The sequence below is a fragment of the Dendropsophus ebraccatus genome, chromosome 8 (genome assembly GCF_027789765.1).
Source record: "Dendropsophus ebraccatus isolate aDenEbr1 chromosome 8, aDenEbr1.pat, whole genome shotgun sequence".
NCBI lineage: Eukaryota > Metazoa > Chordata > Amphibia > Anura > Hylidae > Dendropsophus > Dendropsophus ebraccatus.
In genome coordinates this window covers 78,859,592-78,881,532 of record NC_091461.1, presented here as the reverse complement: position 1 = coordinate 78,881,532, position 21,941 = coordinate 78,859,592, and the positions used below count along the sequence as shown (strand labels likewise).

General features: G+C 46.5%; 1 protein-coding gene across 1 annotated transcript in view; it reads right to left on the bottom strand.

Annotated features, from left to right (window-relative positions):
• MAT1A (methionine adenosyltransferase 1A) overlaps positions 1 to 21,941 on the bottom strand; it is a 49,776-nt gene that overhangs the window by 3,018 nt on the left and 24,817 nt on the right. Inside the window, exons 3-8 of the mRNA XM_069980700.1 lie at positions 15,454 to 15,576; positions 15,201 to 15,313; positions 3,879 to 4,022; positions 2,012 to 2,230; positions 1,698 to 1,880; positions 1,467 to 1,600 (exon numbers count right to left, since the gene is read on the bottom strand). Coding sequence (XP_069836801.1) covers positions 1,467 to 1,600; positions 1,698 to 1,880; positions 2,012 to 2,230; positions 3,879 to 4,022; positions 15,201 to 15,313; positions 15,454 to 15,576 — 916 coding nt within the window. The remainder of the gene's footprint in view (positions 1 to 1,466; positions 1,601 to 1,697; positions 1,881 to 2,011; positions 2,231 to 3,878; positions 4,023 to 15,200; positions 15,314 to 15,453; positions 15,577 to 21,941) is intronic.

Below are 21,941 nucleotides of genomic sequence, written 5' to 3'. Positions count from 1 at the left end.
TATGCCACAGCTTCCCCATCCTATACTGTCATCCTCTAATCTGTTGCAAAATTAAAACTCCCATTATGAACTCTTAATAGGGCATGATGGGGGTTGTAATTCTACAACCTGAATTTCCACAGGCTACAAAACTACAACTTCCACCATGAACTGTTAGCAGGATATGGTCGGGGTTGCAGTTCTCTGGGGGTAATCTCACCTGCCCTGGTTCCTGCTCTGCCCTCCTCTGGTCCTGTGTGGCTGCTGTGCCTACCTTCCTCTGCTCTTCTCAGATTCTTCTCAGGTTTGGGGGGGGGGGGGGGGGAGTGATGGTTATGAGGGTGATGCAGGCATCACCACTGAGATTTGGGGGTGCAATTAACGCCACTGAGGTAGGAGACAGGGGGACACAGGTCATGAGGAGGGATTCATACAGGCTGCCCAGGTGGCTCTGGGGACACTGTTGGGGGGGGGGGCTCAGCACTAGGACACTGTGGGGATGGGCGGCTCTGCGATACTTTGGGGGACAGGTGGCTCTGGGGCACCGTGCAGGGGGCGGCAGCCCTGGGAACACTCTGCGGGGGCGGGCGGTTCTAGGGACACTGTGGGGGGGGGGGGAGAATAACATTGTACTAGACAACAATCACTGTATGCACTTCAGTAATACTGGGGTTTTACTGGTAAAATGACTACTTTCACTTGTCGTCCATCTTGCTTTTTACATGTGCCGTAGATCCTGACTGTCTGTAGCACTGTTTGTTGAGTCTGGTCTTGACTTATGACGGTTCAGAAAGAACCATTCTATATTAAAAAAACAAGTGGGGGGAAATGTGCAGAAATGTGCGAAAATGTGCAATTATTTCCATCATCTCCATCCAGGCAGTCCTATAGACTTAAAATGGAACAGCAGGAAAGAGATCGGTAAGAACCTGGCAGGTAAATTCACTTCTTACCCCAGTACAGTCTCCTGGTCTTCACGACATATCACAATTTTTATTGACAGTGCCCATTTAATCATTAAGGGGTTGTCAAAATTTTAATTAAGTGGGGCAGCTTTATTCTAGACAGTGCCACTATTGTTTATGGGTTATGCTAGGTATTGCAGCCCAGCTCCTGGACAACATAAGAACAACCGGTATTGCTAGCTCTCCTTAGGCCTTAGGCTATGTTTTATATAGGACCCTAAGAAAAGTGCACAAGGCCGCTTGTGTATCTGCTGATACCCATTATCTAATACTTAACATTATAACAGCCTTTTTCTATCAAATTAAAAAGGAAAAAAACTATGGTGTGCTCTATTGCAAGTTTCAGTATAGAACTACAATTTTATGGTGGTTGGGATTTTCTGGGCACAGGGATTTTTTGGGCAAAGGGTAACCATTGGTGTTCATGCCATGTAATCCAGTGCTATTTCATAACTGGGTCTATTATTTACAGTATTGAGAAGAAAAATATTTCTTAATCTAGACATGCTTTGCTAAACTTACCTGACAATAACTCCTGGTCTCAGATCAAAGTTTTTATTGACAATGTCCAACAACTCCTTCTCATTTCTCTCAGAGGTCCCATAGGTGAATAGGGAAACTGATAATGGGTAGGCCACACCAATTGCATAGGACACCTTATAACCCAATATAAAGAAAATTCCATCATTTTTAAAGATTAGTCAGGAAATGTAATAATAGTACTCCAGGAAAAACAAAGAATAGCATCCATACCTGAACCAAGACGCGATGGCAGAGCTTAGCATGTACCAAAGATTTGGCAACCCAGCGGGCGGCATAGGCAGCAGAACGATCTACTTTTGTGTAGTCTTTTCCTGAAAAAGCTCCTCCACCGTGTGCACCCCATCCTCCATATGTATCTACAATAATCTTACGGCCTGTGACACCAGCATCACCCTATAGTATGAAAAAAAAAACATTTTATTACAAAGAACAGATAACACAGCAAAACTAGAAAGTGGGATAAATGACTATACAGTATTTTCTATATAGAACCTATACTGTAAATATTTAGAAGATTTAATCACCTGAGGACCACCAATAACAAAACGACCACTTGGCTGTAAATGGTATATAGTCTTATCATCCAGGTACTTGGCAGGAACTACAGCCTTTATAACTTTATCCTTTAAGGCATCCTGCATGTCACTCAAAGAGATGGTCTCATCATGCTGCACCGATATAACAATAGTATGAACCCGTACTGGGATAACAGCACCATTCTTCTGAATGTACTTCACGGTAACCTGAAAAACAAAAAACTGTGTTAGTATCGATCTACTTTATCTGCCCATTAATGTTGTACTACAGAGAAAAGAAAGCTGTGGGTTCCATCACTCTAAAGGTCCTTGATCTGGATCCAAAAAATTTCAATGCAGTCAGCTTAAGCACTTCAAAAATGGTGGTGGTTTAGAAAAGTTGTGTGTGTATGTTACAGCTTAAAGTGTCACTGTCGTTATAACTTTCAAAATCTAAATCAATAGTAGATGTGATAAAAAGCAAGTTTGCAATATACACTTATTATTTATTTTTTAGTTATCATGGAAAACTCTGCACTTTCTGTTTTCTGACACTTTTTTTCTCAAAAAACCGGAAACTGTCAGAAAACAGGAAATCCTGTGTATCCCAGGCCATCTGGAGCTCACAGAGAAGGCAGTCATGTGATTGATGGACACATTAAGCCGTGACTCTCTGTACTGGCCGGAATTCCTGTGTTTAGTCTCTTATTTCAACCAGCACAAGTCAGAAAATCTGCCTTCAGGAGACTGGAGCTGGATTTCTGATAAGTTCAGCTTTGTTTTACAGCAGGATAACTACAGCAAAAAATAATCAAGGTATATTGCAAACTTGTTTTATTTCACATCTACTGTTGATTTAGATTTTGAAAGTTATAATGACATAGACACTCGAAACCACAGCTTCTGCTCCTGCCCTTCTTTACATCCTCTATAGGAATGGAACAGTGGGGACAGGGATCCTTCAGTACGGCAGGGGATCAGGACAAGTGAGTATGCCTTCTTTTTTATTTCTAAAGCACCCTGACCTCCATTAAAAACACATTCCCTTTTAACTTACTAGAGCCATGTTTAAACTAGTTGACTGTAATCATCAGTATAATTTCAGAGTAAATAAGCGATGGGCCAAGAAGGCATAACAAATAGGCTGGTGTGCATAGGGCTGTGCTGATATGTAAATACTTGCCAATACATAAGGCTGTGTGTTTGGAGCAGCTGGATGCTTTATGTTTCCTATTCAAGGACTGAAATCTGAAGCAACAGGTGCTTAGTACACACATAGCATAGTTGGGGAAGTATTACACTACAGAATAAGAGGAAAATATAGCTTATTGCAAACAAACTGACATAGACAACTGGTGGTCATAAACTGTATGATGTCAAGATCTCAGCTGAAGCTGGAGAATATAGTTTTCAGGCAAGGGCTGTCTATCACTATTTCTGGTTATAGCTTTAGTCAACTGAGGCTAATACTTTAAGGCTATGTTCACACAACATAAAAAAACACGGCTGTATTTCATAACAACGGCCGTATTTGCACAAACAACGGTTGTGTTTTTTACGTTGTGTGAACCCGACCTAATAGTAAAAAAATGCATAACTGGTTCATTAACTGATGTGTCCACATAATGTAAAGTAAAAGAAAATGGAACATAAGATAATCTACATAATTATGCCCCTGTAGATATCCCTGGGACCAACTTCATCAAGTGTTACTGGTGGTTACGTTGTAGTTTGTGATACACTCACTACCAATATTCTGACACAAATCCATTCTCATACATACAATGAACATGAGAGGAGAATAGAGAGGAGAGTAACAAAAATATTATATTATAAGGACAAAATCAAGCAAATACAAATTCCCAATTTTAACTACCTGAGTTTTGGAATCTGGTCTCAACCATGGAAGATCACCACTGCGTCTTAATTCTGCTAGTTTTGCATTTAGTCTATGTGCAAGTACAATGGTAAGAGGCATGCACTCTTCTGTCTCATCGGTGGCATAGCCAAACATCAATCCCTGTAAAAGAAATAAAAAGCAGAACTAGCATTGCAAATAAAGTATTGGGCTATGTTCACACACCGTATCTTTTCATAAAAGTTTTTACAAGTAGATACGTATCCTGTTTCTTTATGGGATCCCGGCCGGAGCTTATACACATAGTATACCAAGATACCTCGCGGCACCGCAAAGAACTGACATGTCAGTTTTCTGCGTCCGCTATTCAGTGAATAGCGGCCGTAGAAAGCCATGTCAGTGCACACTATAAAGCGAGCGGCCGGTCGATTTTTAGTAAATCTTTTTGCATCGAGACCTATAACCATGACAATGTCTATGGGAAAGGTTGGGGAAAGGGGACCCTAAACATGGAGAGAACTGTGCTTTGTGTTTTTTAATTAAATTATTGGAGTATGGAAAAGTTTCATCATCATAGACAGCAATTCTTGACTGCAAGAACAGTGACACTTTGGAACTCAGCAACTAACATAATGATCTGCTTATCATATTCAATCTGAGAGGAAGTAAGGGGTGTCGTGCGGTAGTCATAATGGCACAGCAGATTAGACACCAGAAGTGTAAAAAAAAAAAGCCATTATGACACTGTGAAGGAGTAAAAACATTTTTTTATTTTTTTTTTGCAGTTTTACCTGCGATTTCCAGCTATTTCCCTTTAAAACCTGTTGCATGAAAGGTGACTTATCCTTTAGGCTATGTTCACACTACGTAAATCTATGGCCGTAGTTCTCGCCGCAGAACTACAGCCGTAGATTTGCGGGGTGGAACATAGCATTACACACATTACACACATCGTATACGCTCCGGCCGGTTCCCATACGGCGCCGCAAACAACTGGCAGGTCCATTATTTGCGGTCGGAATTCAATGAATTCCACCCGCAGAAGGACCTGTCAGTTTACACAGTGAAGCGACCGGCTCCAGCCGCTTGCTTCACTCTGTGCTATGGGAAGCTCTGATGCGGGCGCGCGCTGATGCGCCCGCATCAGAGCTCCACAGAGGAAAGATCATCCGGCCGGTACTTAAGTACCAGCCATGATGATCCGGGCTGAGACCAGCCGTTCTTTGACCCGGCCGGAGTCACGGAACGGCCGGTCTCATACGTAGTGTATACATAGCCTTAGAGTGTATGTTTTGCACTATATAACATCTGTCACTACATGAATGGCTGGAAACTAGGAGGCTGGATAGCCATTAGGGTGTAAACATCAGTGATTCACTGCATGCAGGGTTAACAGTAGAGTGGGACAGACACCTCATCTGGAGAAGTACAGTAGCGAGAAATTGGAATGACTGTCAGACCAGTATTAAGATGCTATTCAGGCAGGAAATACATTTTGGAATTCAAATAATCTTTGCTCTGGAGGCAAACCATCAAACAGAGTGCAGCTGAATTTGTTTGCTATCATCAGTGGAATTAAACACAGACACCAGGGTATCCAGGATGATGATAATTGGCCCGGTCGTACGATTAACGTTGTCGGAGTAGCGATTTTTTTTCAAACGATCAGCGTTTAGCGGCCCCGATCGCCACCCCCCCCGCCACCGCTTCGATCGCCAGACCACCGCCGCTCCAATAGCTATAACCCCCCCCCCCGCTGCTGCTGCTCCAATCGCCCCCACTCCGATCGCCTCCGCCGGCCCGTCCGCGAGCATACATTACCTGCTCCGCGTAGCAGGTCTTCGACATCCCCGGCTACGCTCTTCAGTGCACTGATTGGCTGAAGAGCTGAGTCCGGGAATTTCAAACGGCTCCTCTTCAGCCAATCAGTGCTCCTCTTCAGCACTGATTGGCTGAAGAGGAGCCGTTTGAAATTCCCGGCTCCCTTCTTCAGCCAATCAATGCAAGGCAGCACTGATTGGCTGAAGAGGAGCCGTTTGAAATTCCCGGCTCCACTCTTCAGCCAATCAATGCAAGGCAGCACTGATTGGCTGAAGAGGGGAGGCAGGAAATTCAAACGGCTCCTCTTCAGCCAATCGGTGCTGCCTTGCATTGATTGGCTGAAGAAGGGCGCCGGGAATTTCAAACGGCTCCTCTTCAGCCAATCAGTGCTGCCGTGCATTGATTGGCTGAAGAGGTGAGCCGGGAATTTCAAACGGCTCCTCTTCAGCCAATCAGTGCACTGAAGAGGGAAGCCAGGGATGTCGAAGACCTGCTACGCGGAGCAGGTAACATATGCTCACGGCAGGGGCGATCGGAGCGGGGGGCCACCGAAGCGGCGGCGGGGCGATCGGAGCGGTGGCTGGGGGGTGGGGCGATCGTAGCGGCGGCGAGGGCGCGATCGTAGCGTCGGGGGTGGCGATCAGAGCGGCGGCGGGGGTGGTGATCAAGCCGGCACAGGGGGCTGCGGATGAGCGGGGGCTGGGCTGCGAGCGGGGGGGCGGCGGGCGGGGCTGCGGGCGGCCGTACTATTGCGCGACGACTGTTTACACGGAACGATCGGCAATTTTTTTGCGAACGACGAACGACGATTTGATAACATGTTGAAAGATCAAAATGAACGCTTTCTTGTTCGTCGTTTGATCGTTCGCTGCGTTTACACATACGATTATTGTTCAAATTCGTTCGTTATCGTGCAAATTCGCACGATAATCGTGTAAACGCAGCATAAGTTAAGTTTTTATTTAAAGGGTTCTCCAGCCACATTTTTATATGTGTCCAGGTAGCTGGGAAACATTAAAATAAACTATACCTCACTGTACCTGCTGATTGACTGAGTGAGCAAAGTCTTGTGCCTAACCCAATGTACTGTGTCTCGGAATCCGGGCTCTGTGACTGTGGTGATGGAGGGAAGAGAGTAAGGGCCCTATTACACGGGCCAATTATCGTGCGAAAAATTGTTAAATCGTTCGTATTTAAACGATAATCGCTCTGTGTAATTGCAGGCAACAATCGAAAAATCGTTTGTATGTCGTTGATCGTTAATATAGATCTGAACCTAAAATTATCATTAACCGTTCGCTGTAATTCCATGTTCGTTCGCTCAAGTTCCGCATTTTTTCACTAATCATTCAGTGTAATGCTGCGTTTACACGGAACGATTATCGTGCGAATTCGCACGATATCGATCAAATTTGAACGATAATCGTACGTGTAAACGCTGCGAACGATCAAACGACGAATGAGAAATTGTTCACTTTGATCTTACAACATGTTCTAAAATCGGCGTTGGCAAAAAATTCGCAGATCGTTCCGTGTAAACAGTCGTTCGCCGATTTAACGATCGTATCTAACATCCTTCATTCTGTGTAATATGGTGAACGATTTCTGGTTATCTCGTTTGCGATCGTTTATTGTTAGTCGTTAATCGTTAAAAATCGCTCACTAATAAAGCTGAGGAATTAGAACTCATAATGGTTGAAGAGAAATATGATATAGTGGGGATAAGCGAGACCTGGCTGGATGAGAGTTATGACTGGGCTGTTAATATCCAGGGTTATAGTCTATTCAGAAATTATCGTAAAAATAAGAAAGGGGGAGGGGTCTGTGTATATGTTAAATCATGCCTTAAGCCCATTCTGCGGGAGGATATAAGTGATGATAATGTGGAATCTCTTTGGGTAGAAATAAGGGGAGGGACGAAGAATAATAAAATTCTTATAGGAGTGAGTTATAAACCTCCAAGTATAGTGGAAGAGTCAGAAAATCTTCTTATAAGACAAATAGATGCGGCAGCGAAGCAGGGGGAAGTCATTATTATGGGGGACTTTAACTACCCAAATATAAACTGGAAAGCAGAAACCTGCAGCTCCAGGAAGGGAAGCAGGTTTTTGGAAATAGTAAAAGATAAGTACCTTTCCCAACTAGTACAGGAACCAACAAGAGGGGGGGGGGGGGACTCCTGGACCTAATCTTAACCAATAGGCCAGACAGAATATCAAAAATAGAGGTGGAGGGTCACCTAGGTAATAGTGACCATAACATAGTAAGTTTTCAATTATCCTTCAATAAAATAATTAGTAGAGGGGCTACGAAAACATTACATTTCGGGAAGGCTAATTTCCAAAAACTAAGAGAGGACCTTGGGAACATAGACTGGGACAATGCCTTCAGAAATAAAAGTACACAAGAGAAATGGGACATATTTAAGAGCATCCTGGGTAAATCGTGTGAACGGCACATACAATATGGGAATAAAAGTAGTAGAAATAAGAGAAATCCAATGTGGTTAACCCCTAGACGACCCTGGACGTAGGGTTACGTCATGAAAGTCTGTCCCCAGACGACCCATGACGTAACCTTACGTCCTGGGTGTTTCTCCCGCTATGAAGCGTGCTCCGGAGCGGAGCGCGCTTCATAGCAGGTGGGGGCCGGCTGCAAACAGCAGCCGGGACCTCACCGGTAATGACACGCTGCAGCGATCGCGCTGCCGCGTGTCATTAACCCCTTAAACGCCGCGACCGCGGCGTTTAAGTGTAAGTGACCGGGGGAGTCCCCTGTCACTTACCGATCGGGACCCCCGCAGTGTGACTGCGGGGGTCCCGATCGTTGAAACGGACTGCCGGAGGTCTCTTACCTGCCTCCGCGCGGTCCGATCGGCGATCTGCTGCACTGAGACTGCACAGGCAGGCTCAATGAGCAGATCGCCGATAACACTGATCAATGCTATGCCTATGGCATAGCAATGATCAGTGTATAAATCAAAGTAGTGAATGTAGAAGTCCCCCAAAGGGACTTCAAAAGTGTAAAAAAAAAAAAGTTCAAAACACTATTACACTACCCCAAAGCCCCTCCCCCAATAAAAGTCTAAATCACCCCCCTTTCCCATTATATAAATAAAACATATAAAAATAAATAAATAGATATACATATAATATACCGTAGCGTGCGTAATTGTCCGATCTATTAAAATATAACAAGCGTCATTGTGATCGGTTAGCGGCGTACACGAAAAGAGGGGAAAAAGTGCGCAGATTACCGATTTTATGTTACATTATATATTAAAAAAATCAATAAAAAGTGATCAAAACGTCCGATCTTCACAAATATGGTATTAATAAAAACTAGAGATCATGGTGGAAAAAATGACACCCCATACAGCCCCGTAGGTGAAAAAATAAAACCGTTATAAGCGTCACAATAGGCCCATTTTATTATTTTTAATTGCCAAAAAAAAGGATTTAATTAAAAAATACATATATAACATTAGAGAATCTGTGTAACCTGCATATGGTTGTGTTCGGGCTGACCTATAGAATAATAGTGTCTTGTCGCTGTTACCATATAGTGCATTACGTAGACACAGGAACCCCCCAAACGTTACCATATTGCATTCTTATTTACGATTTCACCTATTTATATCTTCATAAATAATATATTTGGAATTCCATCATACATGTAATGGTAAAATGAATGACGCCATTACACAGTACAACTATTCCTGTAAAAAACAAGCACTTACATGGCTTGTAGATAGGAAACTGAGAGTGCTAGAGCTCTTAGAAGGGGAGGAGGGGAAAACGAAAACACTAAGATCAAAATTTGCGCGGTCCACTGGGTCATTTTGGGCCTGGTCCTCAAAGGGTTAACTTCAGCTGTAAGGGGTGCAATAAATGATAAGAAACAAGCATTCAGAATACTTAAACAAGAAGGTAGTGGGGAAGCATTGAGCAACTATAGACAAAAGAATAGAATGTGTAAAAAGCAAATAAAAGAAGCAAAAATAGCAACAGAAAGGATTGCCACAGAAAGTAAAACGAATCCCAAAATGTTCTTCACCTATATGAACAACAAAAGACTTAAAACCGAAAATGTTGGTCCCCTCAAAAATAATCTGGGTGTAATGGTGGAGGGGGAAGAGGAAAAGGCCAATCTATTAAATACATTTTCTCTACTGTATTCACAGAGGAGAATCCCATAACAGACGACATGTTTAGGGATAATTTAAATCCTCCCATAAATCTCACCTGCCTAACACAACAAGAAGTGGGGAGACGCCTTAAAAACATTAAAATCCATAAGTCACCGGGCCCAGAAGGTATCCATCCTAGAGTTTTGCAAGAATTAAATACTGTGTTAGACAGACTGTTATTCCTAATATTTAAAGATTCTATTACGACAGGGATTGTTCCACAGGACTGGCGCATAGCTAATGTGGTACCAATATTCAAGAAGGGGTCAAAGAGTGATCCTGGAAACTACAGGCCCGTAAGTCTAACATCTATAGTAGGTAAAGTATTTGAGGGGATGCTATACTGGTGTATCTTAATGAAAATAATCTTATGACGCAGCACCAGCATGGATTTATGAGGGATCGGTCCTGTCAGACTAATCTGATCGGCTTCTATGAAGAGGTAAGTTATAGATTGGACCTGGGGGAGGCTGTGGATGTTGTATATCTGGACTTTTCAAAGGCATTTGATACTGTGCTGCATGAAAGGTTGGTCTACAAAATGAGGATGCTTGGACTTGGGGAAAACGTATGCAAATGGGTAAGTAACTGGTTGTGTGATAGAAAACAGAGGGTGGTCATTGATGGAACATATTCAGATTGAGTTTTAGTTACTAGTGGGGTACCACAGGGGTCCGTGTTGGGTCCACTTCTTTTTAATATTTTTATTAATGATCTTGTTGAGGGGCTACAGAGTAGAATCTTCATTTTTGCAGATGATACTAAACTGGGTAAAGTAATCAGTACAGAGGAGGATGATATCATATTACAGAGGGATTTGGAGAAGCTAGAGGCTTGGGCGGTGAAATGGCAAATGAAGTTTAAAGGAGAAGTCCGGCCAAAATTAATTTTTGATATGTTGTTACTTATGAAAAGTTATACAAATTTCTAATGTACATTAATTATGGGAAATGCACATATACTGCTATTTCCCTTAATTTAGTAGATCAGGAAGTGTTAGAATTCTCTCTGAAGAAGTGACGTCACGACCCAGGGTGTAATTCCTATGGAGTGTCCAGCAGGGGGCCCTCTCTATATAGAAGTCTATTGGACTTTATTGTTTCTATGGGTTTCTATGTAATGTAATGTAATGTTATGTACAGTGTGCTTTATTGAATGAATACATCTATGGAATACTTTGGGGAGCAAGTGTCCTTGCTCCCCAAAGTATTGCATAAGGGTGCGTTCACACCTACAGGATCTGCAGCTGATTTTCTGCAGCAGATTTCAGTTAAATAACTGAACACAGCATCAAATCTGATGCTGTGTTCAGTTATTTAACTGAAATCTGCTGCAGAAAATCAGCTGCAGATCCTGTAGGTGTGAACGCACCATAAATGTATTAATTCAATACATTCGGATATCACAGTAAGCCCGCCGATCCGCCGCATTTCCGCCTCATTTCCGCCGATCCGCCTCATTTCCGCCGCACGCCGATCCGCCGCATTCCTGCCGATCCGGACCATATACATTGAACTACAGCTCCCATCATCTGCTTATAGTATGAACAGGTGATGGGAGCTGTAGCTGGGTAATGGATATGACATGCCGCCGGGCGCAGGGGGGAGCCGCTCAGTACACAGCAGCTCTCCCCCCTCCTCCTCCTCCTTCCGGGATAACTTCCGCCTATAGCACTGCTGAGTCCCTGCCTGGCCGCCGCTCTCCGCTCTCATATACCGGCTCCCGGCATCAGCGCGGACACCAGGATGCATCGGGAGCCGGTATGTATGGGGGGAGAGTGGAGAGCGGCGGCCAGGCAGGGACTCAGCATTGGTATAGGCGGAAGTTATCCCGGAAGGAGGAGGAGGAGGGGGGAGAGCTGCTGTGTACTGAGCAGCTCCCCCCTGCGCCCGGCGGCATGTCATATCCATTACCCAGCTACAGCTCCCATCACCTGTTCATACTATAAGCAGATGATGGGAGCTGTAGTTCAATGTATATGGTCCGGATCGGCGGGAATGCAGCGGATCGGCATGCGGCGGATCGGCGGAAATGCGGCGGATCGGCGGGCTTACTGTGATATCCGAATGTATTGAATTAATACATTTATGCAATACTTTGGGGAGCAGGGACACTTGCTCCCCAAAGTATTCCATAGATGTATTCATTCAATAAAGCACACTGTACATAACATTACATTACATTACATAGAAACCCATATAAACAATAAAGTCCCATAGACTTCTATATAGAGAGCGCCCCCTGCTGGACACTCCATAGGAATTACACCCTGGGTCGTGACGTCACTTCTTCAGAGAGAATTCTAACACTTCCTGATCTACTAAATTAAGGGAAATAGCAGTATATGTGCATTTCCCATAATTAATGTACATTAGAAATTTGTATAACTTTTCATAAGTAATAACATATAAAAAAATAATTTTGGCCGGACTTCTCCTTTAACCTCTTAAGGACATAGGACGTACCGGTACGTCCTATGTCCTCACTTGCACTTCAAAGCGGGGCCGCGCGGCGGCCCCGCTTTGAAGTGCCGCGATCCCGGGTGCCGCGTGTAGCCCGGGACCGCCGCTATTAGCGGGCACGGTCTGATCGCCGTGCCCGCTAATTAGCTAATCGGAGGCAGCTGTCAAAGTTGACAGCTGCCTCCGATTACCGGAGGCAACGTTTCCCTGGTGTCTAGTGGGGGAGATCGCTCCTCCGGGACCTTGTCCCGGAGGAGCGATCTCCGTTACTGATGCCGGCCGGGGACGCGTCCAAGATGGCGCCGTCCTCGGCTCGGCACTCGTTTGTTTCCGGCTGCAGCAGCCGAAAGCAAACGAGTGCCGATCTCATGGATCTCTGCAGCATATCTATGCTGCAGAGATCTCAATGAGAGATCCAAGTGTATATACTAGAAGTCCCCCAGGGGGGCTTCTAGTATATGTGTAAAAAAAAAAAAAAAAATGTTGTTTATAGTAAAAAGCCCCCTCCCCTAATAAAAGTCTGAATCACCCCCCTTTTCCCAGGTTTTAAATAAAAGTAAACAAATAAATAAATAAATAAACATGTTTGCTATCGCCGCGTGCGTAATCGCCCGAACTATTAATTAATCACATTCCTGATCTCGTACGGTAAACGGCGTCAGCGCAAAAAAATCCCAAAGTGCAAAATTGCGCATTTTTGGTCGCATCAAATCCAGAAAAAATTTAATAAAAAGCGATCAAAAAGACGTATATGGGCAATCAAGGTACCGATAGAAAGATCACATCATGGCGCAAAAAATGACACCTCGCACAGCCCCATAGACCAAAGGATAAAAACGCTATAAGCCTGGGAATAACGACTTGAGGAACATGCATAACAAGTCAGTTTTACCCCAGGGTGAATGGCGTAAAAACACATTTCCCCCAAATAAAAGAAATGCGTTTTTTTTTTCAATTTCACCACACTTTGAATTTTTTTCTGGTTTCGCAGTGTACTTTATGCAAAAATTCAGACTGTAATTGCAAAGTACAATTAGTGACGCAAAAAATAAGGGGTCATGTGGGTTTCTAGGTGGAAAAATGCAAGTGCTATGACCTTTTAAACACAAGGAGGAAAAACCGAAAACGTAAAAACGAAAATGGGCCATGTCCTTAAAGGGTTAATGTGGATAAATGTAAGGTTATGCACTTGGGCCATAGAAATAACAAGTACAGTTATGTGCTAAATAATAAAACACTGGGTAAAACTACTTCTGAAAAGGACCTGGGGGTATTGGTGGACAGTAAACTCAACTTTAGTGATCAGTGCCAGGCAGCAGCTGCCAAGGCTAATAAAATAATGGGGTGCATCAAAAGAGGTATAGATGCTAAAGATGAGAATATAGTTTTGCCTCTTTATAAATCACTGGTCAGACCACATATGGAATACTGTGTACAGTTTTGGGCACCGGTATATAAGAAGGACACAGCTGAACTGGAGCGGGTGCAGAGGAGGGCAACAAAGGTCATTAAGGGAATGGGTTGGTTACAGTACCAGGACAGGTTATCAAGCTTGGGGTTATTTACGCTAGAAAAAAGACGTCTTAGGGGCAATCTGATCACAATGTACAAATATATGAATGGACAGTACAGAGATCTTTGTAGTGATCTTTTTACTCCTAGGTCTGTAACCATGACTAGGGGGCATCCTCTACGTCTAGAGGAAAGAATATTTTATCATCAGCATCGACGCAGGTTCTTTACTGTACGAGCGGTAAGACTGTGGAACTCTCTGCCACATGATGTTGTCATGGCCGATTCATTAAATAAGTTCAAGGGAGGCCTGAATGCTTTTCTTGAACAATATAATATTACAAGTTATAGGCATTAGATTTCCGGTGATACGTTGATCCAGGGATAATTCTGGTTGCCATTGGAGTCGGGAGTGAGTTTTCTCCCTGTGGTGGGGCAATTGTCGTCTGCCTCATAGGGGTTTTTGCCTTCCCTGGATCAACGCAGTAGGGTTTCCCTAGGTTGAACCTGATGGACTCTTGTCTTCTTTCAACCTTATTTACTATGTTACTATGGTACTATGCAATAGGACCCTACGGTAAGTATAGTTTTTTATGCTTCTCGGCTGCCTGAGCAAATAAAAAAAAAATCTCAACAACCCATTTAATTCTGGATACCATTTTCATTTTAGGAACATGAGCAAAACCATTCCAATATTTTCTTTCTTCTGATTGATCTCTGTTGTTGCTGCCCTAGGGCTACCAAATATGTAAGGCTTTATTAGGGTATTAAAGCGAATGTACCATCAGGTACATCGCTTTAAGCTTTTTACATCCAGCACTGGCATGGGGATGCAGATGCTTCTGTCCTTTTTTTTAAACTGGGACCCGTTTCCCATGCCAGCCCACCCCCAGTGTGACGTGGCTGATGTACCTGATGATACATTCGCTTTAAGGTTATCCTAAATAATTAATAATTTAAAAAATTGTGTATTTTGTATTATCATGTAAATGTGTGTTCGTGGCAGTGCTTATTGACACTAAATTTTATTGGCTGCAAATCATAGTCAGGACATAGGGCCAAATTATGTAAATGCTCTGTAAACGAGTGCCCAACACAAAGACCAGTGTTTGTTAGCCTCCTCCTGTTAGCCCATGTAAAAAGGCCATTAATCATCCTGCAGGTATTTTATTTCCTGTATTTGTACTACAGCCCATCCTTCTGCATATATATGCACAGTAACATTGCCACTGTGGTGATCTTCATGTAATAGTGCAAAAAAAAGCACTTGATTTACTTTCATATCAATGTGCAGAATGGGCTTATTTGAAAAAAATAAAATCTTTCTGTTAGATTTTCTATCTTGTAAAAACTTACCTGATCACCAGCTCCAACATCTTCTTCTTTTCGGTCTAAGTGGACACCTTGTGCAATATCAGGAGATTGCTGTTCTAGAGCTACAAGTACATTGCAGGTTTTAAAGTCAAAACCTACATCAAAAACAAAAAGAGAAAATTGAAAATCCAATTTATAACAAACTACAATGAGTTTTCCAATAATAGTTATAGTATAGCTTGGGTTACTAATTCAATAATATGTTGCATAACATTTAAAAAAAAAGTCAACTAACCTTTTCCAGAATCATCATAACCAATGTACTTAATGGTGTCACGAACCACTTTCTGATAATCCACAACAGCTCTAGATGTTATTTCTCCACAAAGCAGAACCATGCCAGTTTTGCATACAGTTTCTGCGAGAAAAATACTTGAAGACTTTAATTTAATTGTGCATAGTGTACTGTTTTGAAGAAAATATAACTAACACATTTAGGCTAGGTGCACATTTACTTTGGAGAATCAATCATACATTCAATTTAAAGGGGTACTCTGGCCCGGGGGTATTTTTCAGTTATGGCCGGGGATGGGGTGGTTATGGACGGCGGAGGTCACTTACCTACCCCGTTCCAGCACCGGGTCCCGGATCGCGCCGCCCGGTACACCCGTCCCACGGCCGCTTTCTGGTGTGAGCTGCCGCATGAGACGTGACGTCTCAAGGCAGCTGAGCCATTCTGCGGCCGTAGCGAAGTCCAGCCACAACCGCTGAATGGCTGAGCTGCCTTGAGACATCACGTCTCATGCGGCAGCTCACACCAGGAAGCGGCCGTGGGACGGGTGTAACGGGCGACGCAATCCTGGACCCGGCACTGGAACGGGGTAGGTTAGTGACCTCCGCCGTCCATAACCACCCTATCCCCGGCCATAACTGAAAAATACCCCTGTGCCGGAGTACCCATTTAAAGTATTCAGTTTTTATTTATTTATGAAAATCTCTCAAAATAATGGACACAAGTGGGAAATCCTACATGCCTTATTAAAGTTAGTGCAGTCCCCTGATGTTCATTCTCCTAGCTGGGAGAGTGAAGGAACAACAGGTGAGTATGGGGGTGGGGCCTATACAGGATTCTCAGGGCCCAAATCGTTTTTTTGCTATGGGGCCCCATGAATCCTAGCTAAGCCCCTGAGGAGAAATATATCTATTTGTAGTAAAATTGGAGTAAATTATGCACAATAATGTGTTAAATTATTGGTTGCATATGTAATAATATCATATCAGAAAGAGTATAACGCTAGCACTGGAACAGGCGGAACGGCTCCAGACAGCTTATTAACACACATCACAAAGTTATATAACTTTATATAATGTGTGTTAATTAAGGAGGGGGGGCGCCAGAGTTGTCCTTTAATTGATTGTCACGGCCGCCGCGGCGTCCCGTGCCCCGGGCCGCCGCCGCGACCTCTCTCTTCCCCATGCAGCCGCGGGGGTCCATGTGCAGGGACCCGGCACTGCTGCCTGTTCGGCCCCGCTCCTGTCTCCGTCTGTGCCGGCCGGCGCGCGCGTCCCCGCCTCCTAGGGCGCGCGCGCGCCGGCTGTCTCAGGTTTAAAGGGCCAGTCCGCCCCTAATTGGATGCACACAATCACTTCCTATAAATCACAGCATGCCCTGTCCCTCGTGTTGGAGCCTCTACATGCTTCCCATAGCGTTTGGCCCAGCTCCCTGTTGTTCCTGACCTCAGTCCCTGTTCCTAGTCCCTGTCCGCTGCTTACCCATTGTTCCTGAGTACTGTCTGCCACCTGCGGTTAAGCCTACAGACCTCTGCCTGCACCATCTTCTGCCTACTGTTCCTGCCACGCCTCGCCTGTCACTAGCAACCAAACCAGGGGTAGCGACCTGGGTGTCGCCTACCAGAGCAAGTCCATCCCGCCGCGGGCTCTGGTGAAAACCAGCAGCCCCTTAGACTCCGCTCCCTGGTGCGGTTAATACCATCGCTAGTGATGGTCCAGTGGATTCTTGACTCCAGGCGTTACAGTAGGCTCCAACCATGGATCCCGGCGAGGTGCCTGATGTCTGTGACGTAGCCAGGGTGGTCGCCCACCAGGCTCAACAAATCCAGCAACAGTCGCAGCAGATCCAGCAACTAACGGCCGCCTTACAGCAGCATACTACAGCACTGCGCTCATCACCTCCTGCAGCCTCTTCGAGACTTCTACTGGCTCTCCCGAGTAAATACGGAGGCTATCCCAAGTTGTGCAGAGGATTCCTGACTCAATGCACCATGCACATTGAACTTTTAAGTAGTCAGTTTCCCACCAAGCGCTCTAAAAAGGCTTTCATCATTAGCCTATTGGAGGGTAGAGCTCTGGCTTGGGCCACGCCGCTGTGGGACCGAGATGATCCTGTTGCTGCCAATCTCAGAACCTTCCTGGCTGAGTTTCGCTCCGTCTTTGAGGAACCTGCCCGTGCATCTTCGGCTGAGACTGCGCTTCTCAATCTCTCTCAAGGGAGTTCCTCTGTTGGCGACTACGCCATCCAGTTCCGCACCCTGGCTGCAGAATTAGACTGGAATGAGGCCGCTCTGATAGCCACCTTCAAGAAGGGCCTGTCCAGTCGGGTGAAAGACGTGTTCTCTGCCCGAGATCATCCTACCTCCTTGAACGATCTCATTCTACTGGCTACCAGAGTCGACAACCGGTTTTCCGAGAGAGAGGAGGAGGTCCGGCAAGAACGGCGACTAAGTTTGCCCCATCGCCATCACCGGCTGGCACCGGTTTTTCAGAATCCAGTCACGCCAGTACACCAGTTAACTCCTGAAGTTCCGATGCAGGTAGAACGAGCTCGCCTGACCTCTGATGAGAGAGCTCGCCGACTGGAGTTGAATCTCTGTCTCTATTGCGGTGGATCTGATCACTTCCGGCAGAGATGTCCCCAACGTCCTCAGCGTCCGGGAAACGCTCGCACCTAGGTCCGGTGGGAGAGGCCTCCATAGGTGTGAATGCCACCTCTCCAAGGTTGTCTATGCCAGTTTCCATCCAGACGCCTTCGGGACGAACTTACCAGACTACTGCCTTCATTGACTCTGGGTCTGCAGGCAGTTTCATTGCAGCCACATTGGTCCAAAGATGGCGGCTACCTGTGACCCAGCTAGCCCGATTCCTGTCTATCTCCTCGGTCACGGGCGAGACTCTCACCGAAGCTGTACACTACCAGACTGCACCTCTAGTCCTCCAGGTGGGCGCTTTACATCAGGAGAAGATCTCCTTCTACGTCTTGCGCCAGTTCTCTTCCCACATCCTCCTGGGCCTTCCTTGGCTGCAATTACATGCCCCTAAGCTAGACTGGAGAACCGGGGAGATTCTCAGTTGGGGTCTGGACTGTCCAAACCGGTGTTTGAAGCCTCCTCAGCCCAAGTGCTCTATGACATCACCTGACTTCGTCAACCCTCTACCCTGCCTACCGGCAGAATACCATGATTTGGCCGATGTCTTCTCTGCCAAGTAGGCGGACTCTCTACCCCCTCACCGGACGTACGATTGTCCCATAGACCTCCTTCCTGGAACTTCTCCTCCACAAGGTCGGGTGTACCCTCTCTCCGTACCCGAGACTGAGGCCATGTCCTCCTACATCCGGGAAAACTTACAGAAGGGTTTCATCCGTAAATGCACGTCCCCTGCTGGCGCAGGATTCTTCTTTGTGCAGAAGAAGGACGGTTCTCTCCGCCCATGCATAGACTACCAGAGCTTAAATAAGGTGACTGTCAAGAACCGTTATCCTCTTCTGCTTATCCCCGAACTATTCGACTGTCTTCGTGGAGCCAGGATGTTCTCCAAGCTGGATCTCAGGGGAGCGTACAATTTGATCCGTATTCGTGAAGGAGACGAATGGAAGACCGCTTTCAACACCAGAGATGGGCACTACGAATACCTGGTCATGCCATTCGGCCTATGCAATGCCCCAGCAGTCTTCCAGGAATTCCTCAACGACATATTCCGTGACCTCCTCTATGTCTGCGTCATCGTCTATCTAGTTGACATTCTGGTCTTCTCCCCTGACCAGCAGACTCACGTGACCCAAGTACGTCAGGTCCTACGAAGACTACGGGCCAATCATTTGTACGCCAAGCTGGAGAAGTGCGTTTTCCATCAGCGCAGCCTTCCGTTTCTTGGCTTTATTGTCTCCGATCGGGGTCTACAGATGGATCCAGCCAAACTTTCAGCTGTTCTCCAGTGGCCACGTCCTGTGGGACTCAGAGCTATCCAACGCCTCCTAGGATTTGCCAACTACTATCGGCAGTTCATCCCACATTTCTCTACCCTGGTCGCACCCATCGTGGCTCTCACTAAGAAGAAGGCGGATCCCAGGCATTGGCCACCTGAGGCCGAGCAAGCCTTCACTAGCCTAAAGTCTGCCTTTGCCTCTGCTCCTGCTCTAGTCCGCCCGGATGCCACCAAGCTGTTTTCACTTGAAGTCGATGCATCTTCTGTGGGCGCTGGAACCGTCCTCTCGCAAAAGGACACATCAGGCAAGACCAGAACCTGTGGATTCTTCTCTAAGACTTTCTCCCATGCCGAGAGGAACTATACCATTGGTGACCGAGAACTCTTGGCGATTAAGTTGGCACTGGAGGAGTGGCGTTATCTCCTAGAGGGGGCTAGGCATCCGGTCAACAACTACACGGACCACAAGAACCTTCTCTACCTCCAATCGGCCCAATGCCTCAATCCCCGGCAGGCCAGGTGGTCGCTCTTCTTCTCTTGTTTCAATTTCATCATTCATTTCCGTCCAGCTGAGAAGAACGTGAAAGCTGATGCGCTTTCCCGAGCATCTGATGTTATGGGACAAGAGGAATCCCCTCGCCACATTATACCTCCCGATCGCCTAGTGCCAGTCGCCACCTCTACTCTTCAGAGAGTGCCTCCCGGAAAGACCTACGTGCGCCCTGCACTTCGAAGACGTATTTTAAAGTGGGGTCATTCCTCTGTGGTGGCCGGGCATCCGGGAGTTCAAAAGACCGGGCAACTGATCTCCCGCCACTACTGGTGGCCCAGCCTACTCCAAGATGTCAAGGACTTTATGGCTTCCTGTACCATCTGTGCCAGGAACAAGTCCTCCCGTCTAAGACCTGCCGGCCTACTTCAGCCCTTGCCAGTTCCAGACCGTCCCTGCTGCCATATAGGCATGGACTTTGTCACAGACTTGCCTCCATCCGCGGGTAACACTGTCATCTGGGTTGTTACAGACCGCTTCTCCAAAATGTCCCACTTTGTGGCTCTTCCTGGACTACCATCCGCTCCTCGTCTGGCCCAGTTGTTCTTTCAGCATATCTTCCGCCTACATGGTCTTCCTCTTCATATTGTGTCCGACAGAGGATCACAATTCATCTCCAGATTCTGGCGTTCTCTCTGTTCTCAACTCCAAGTGAAGCTGGACTTCTCGTCAGCCTATCATCCCCAGACCAACGGGCAAGTGGAAAGGGTCAATCAAATCCTTGGCAATTATCTACTACACTTCGTCTCTGCTCGCCAAGACAACTGGTCCAGTCTGCTTCCATAGGCAGAGGTCTCCTACAACCATCTGGACTCGAGCTCCACAGGCAAGTCACCCTTCTATGTGGTCTATGGGCGTCACCCTCGTCCTCCTTTGCCTCTCTCTCCATCCTCCGAGGTTCCAGCCGTGGAGAAATTGTTGTCTGACCTGCAGTCGATCTGGGAACAGACTCGACAATCATTGCTCAAGGCATCTGACCGCATGAAGGACCAGGCAGATAAGAGAAGAAGACCTGCCATAAATTTTCTCCCAGGTGACAAAGTCTGGCTCTCGGCCAAATATGTCCGACTCAAGATTCCCAGCTACAAGTTGGGTCCGCGATTCCTCGGTCCTTTCTCGGTGCTAGAACGCATCAACCCAGTCACCTACAAACTCCGTCTACCCCCCACTATGCGGATTCCGAACGCCTTCCATGTTTCCCTCTTAAAGCCAGTGGTCCTCAACCGATTCTCCAATAAGTCTTCGCTCACTGCTCCACAAGCCGTCTGGGACGACGTCTACATTGTTAAAGACATTCTGGCCATGAAAACTGTCAGAGGAAGACTGGACTGGAGAGGATTTGGTCCTGAGGAGAGGTCCTGGGAACCCGAGACTAACATCCTGGACCAAGATCTCATCAAGAGGTTCCTGCAGGCAAGAAAGAGGGGGAGGCCAAAAGGAGGGGGTACTGTCACGGCCGCGACGGCGTCCCGTGCTCCGGGCCGCCGCCGCGACCTCTCTCTTCCCCATGCAGCTGCCGGGGTCCATGTGCAGGGACCCGGCGCTGCTGCCTGTTCGGCCCCGGGGGGCGCCTTACCTCGCCCCGCTCCTGTCTCCGTCTGTGCCGGCCGGCGTGCGCGTCCCCGCCTCCTAGGGCGCGCACGCGCCGGCTGTCTCAGATTTAAAGGGCCAGTCCGCCCCTAATTGGTGGATGCACACAATCACTTCCTATAAATCCCAGCATGCCCTGTCCCTCGTGTTGGAGCCTCTACATGCTTCCCATAGCGTTTGGCCCAGCTCCCTGTTGTTCCTGACCTCAGTCCCTGTTCCTAGTCCCTGTCCCGGTGCCTAGTCCCTGTCCGCTGCTTACCCATCGTTCCTGAGTACTGTCTGCTACCTGCGGTTAAGCCTACAGACCTCTGCCTGCACTATCTTCTGCCTACTGCTCCTGCCACGCCTCGTCTCGCCTGCTGTCACTAGCAACCAAGCCAGGGGTAGCGACCTGGGGGTCGCCTGCCGCAGCAAGTCCATCC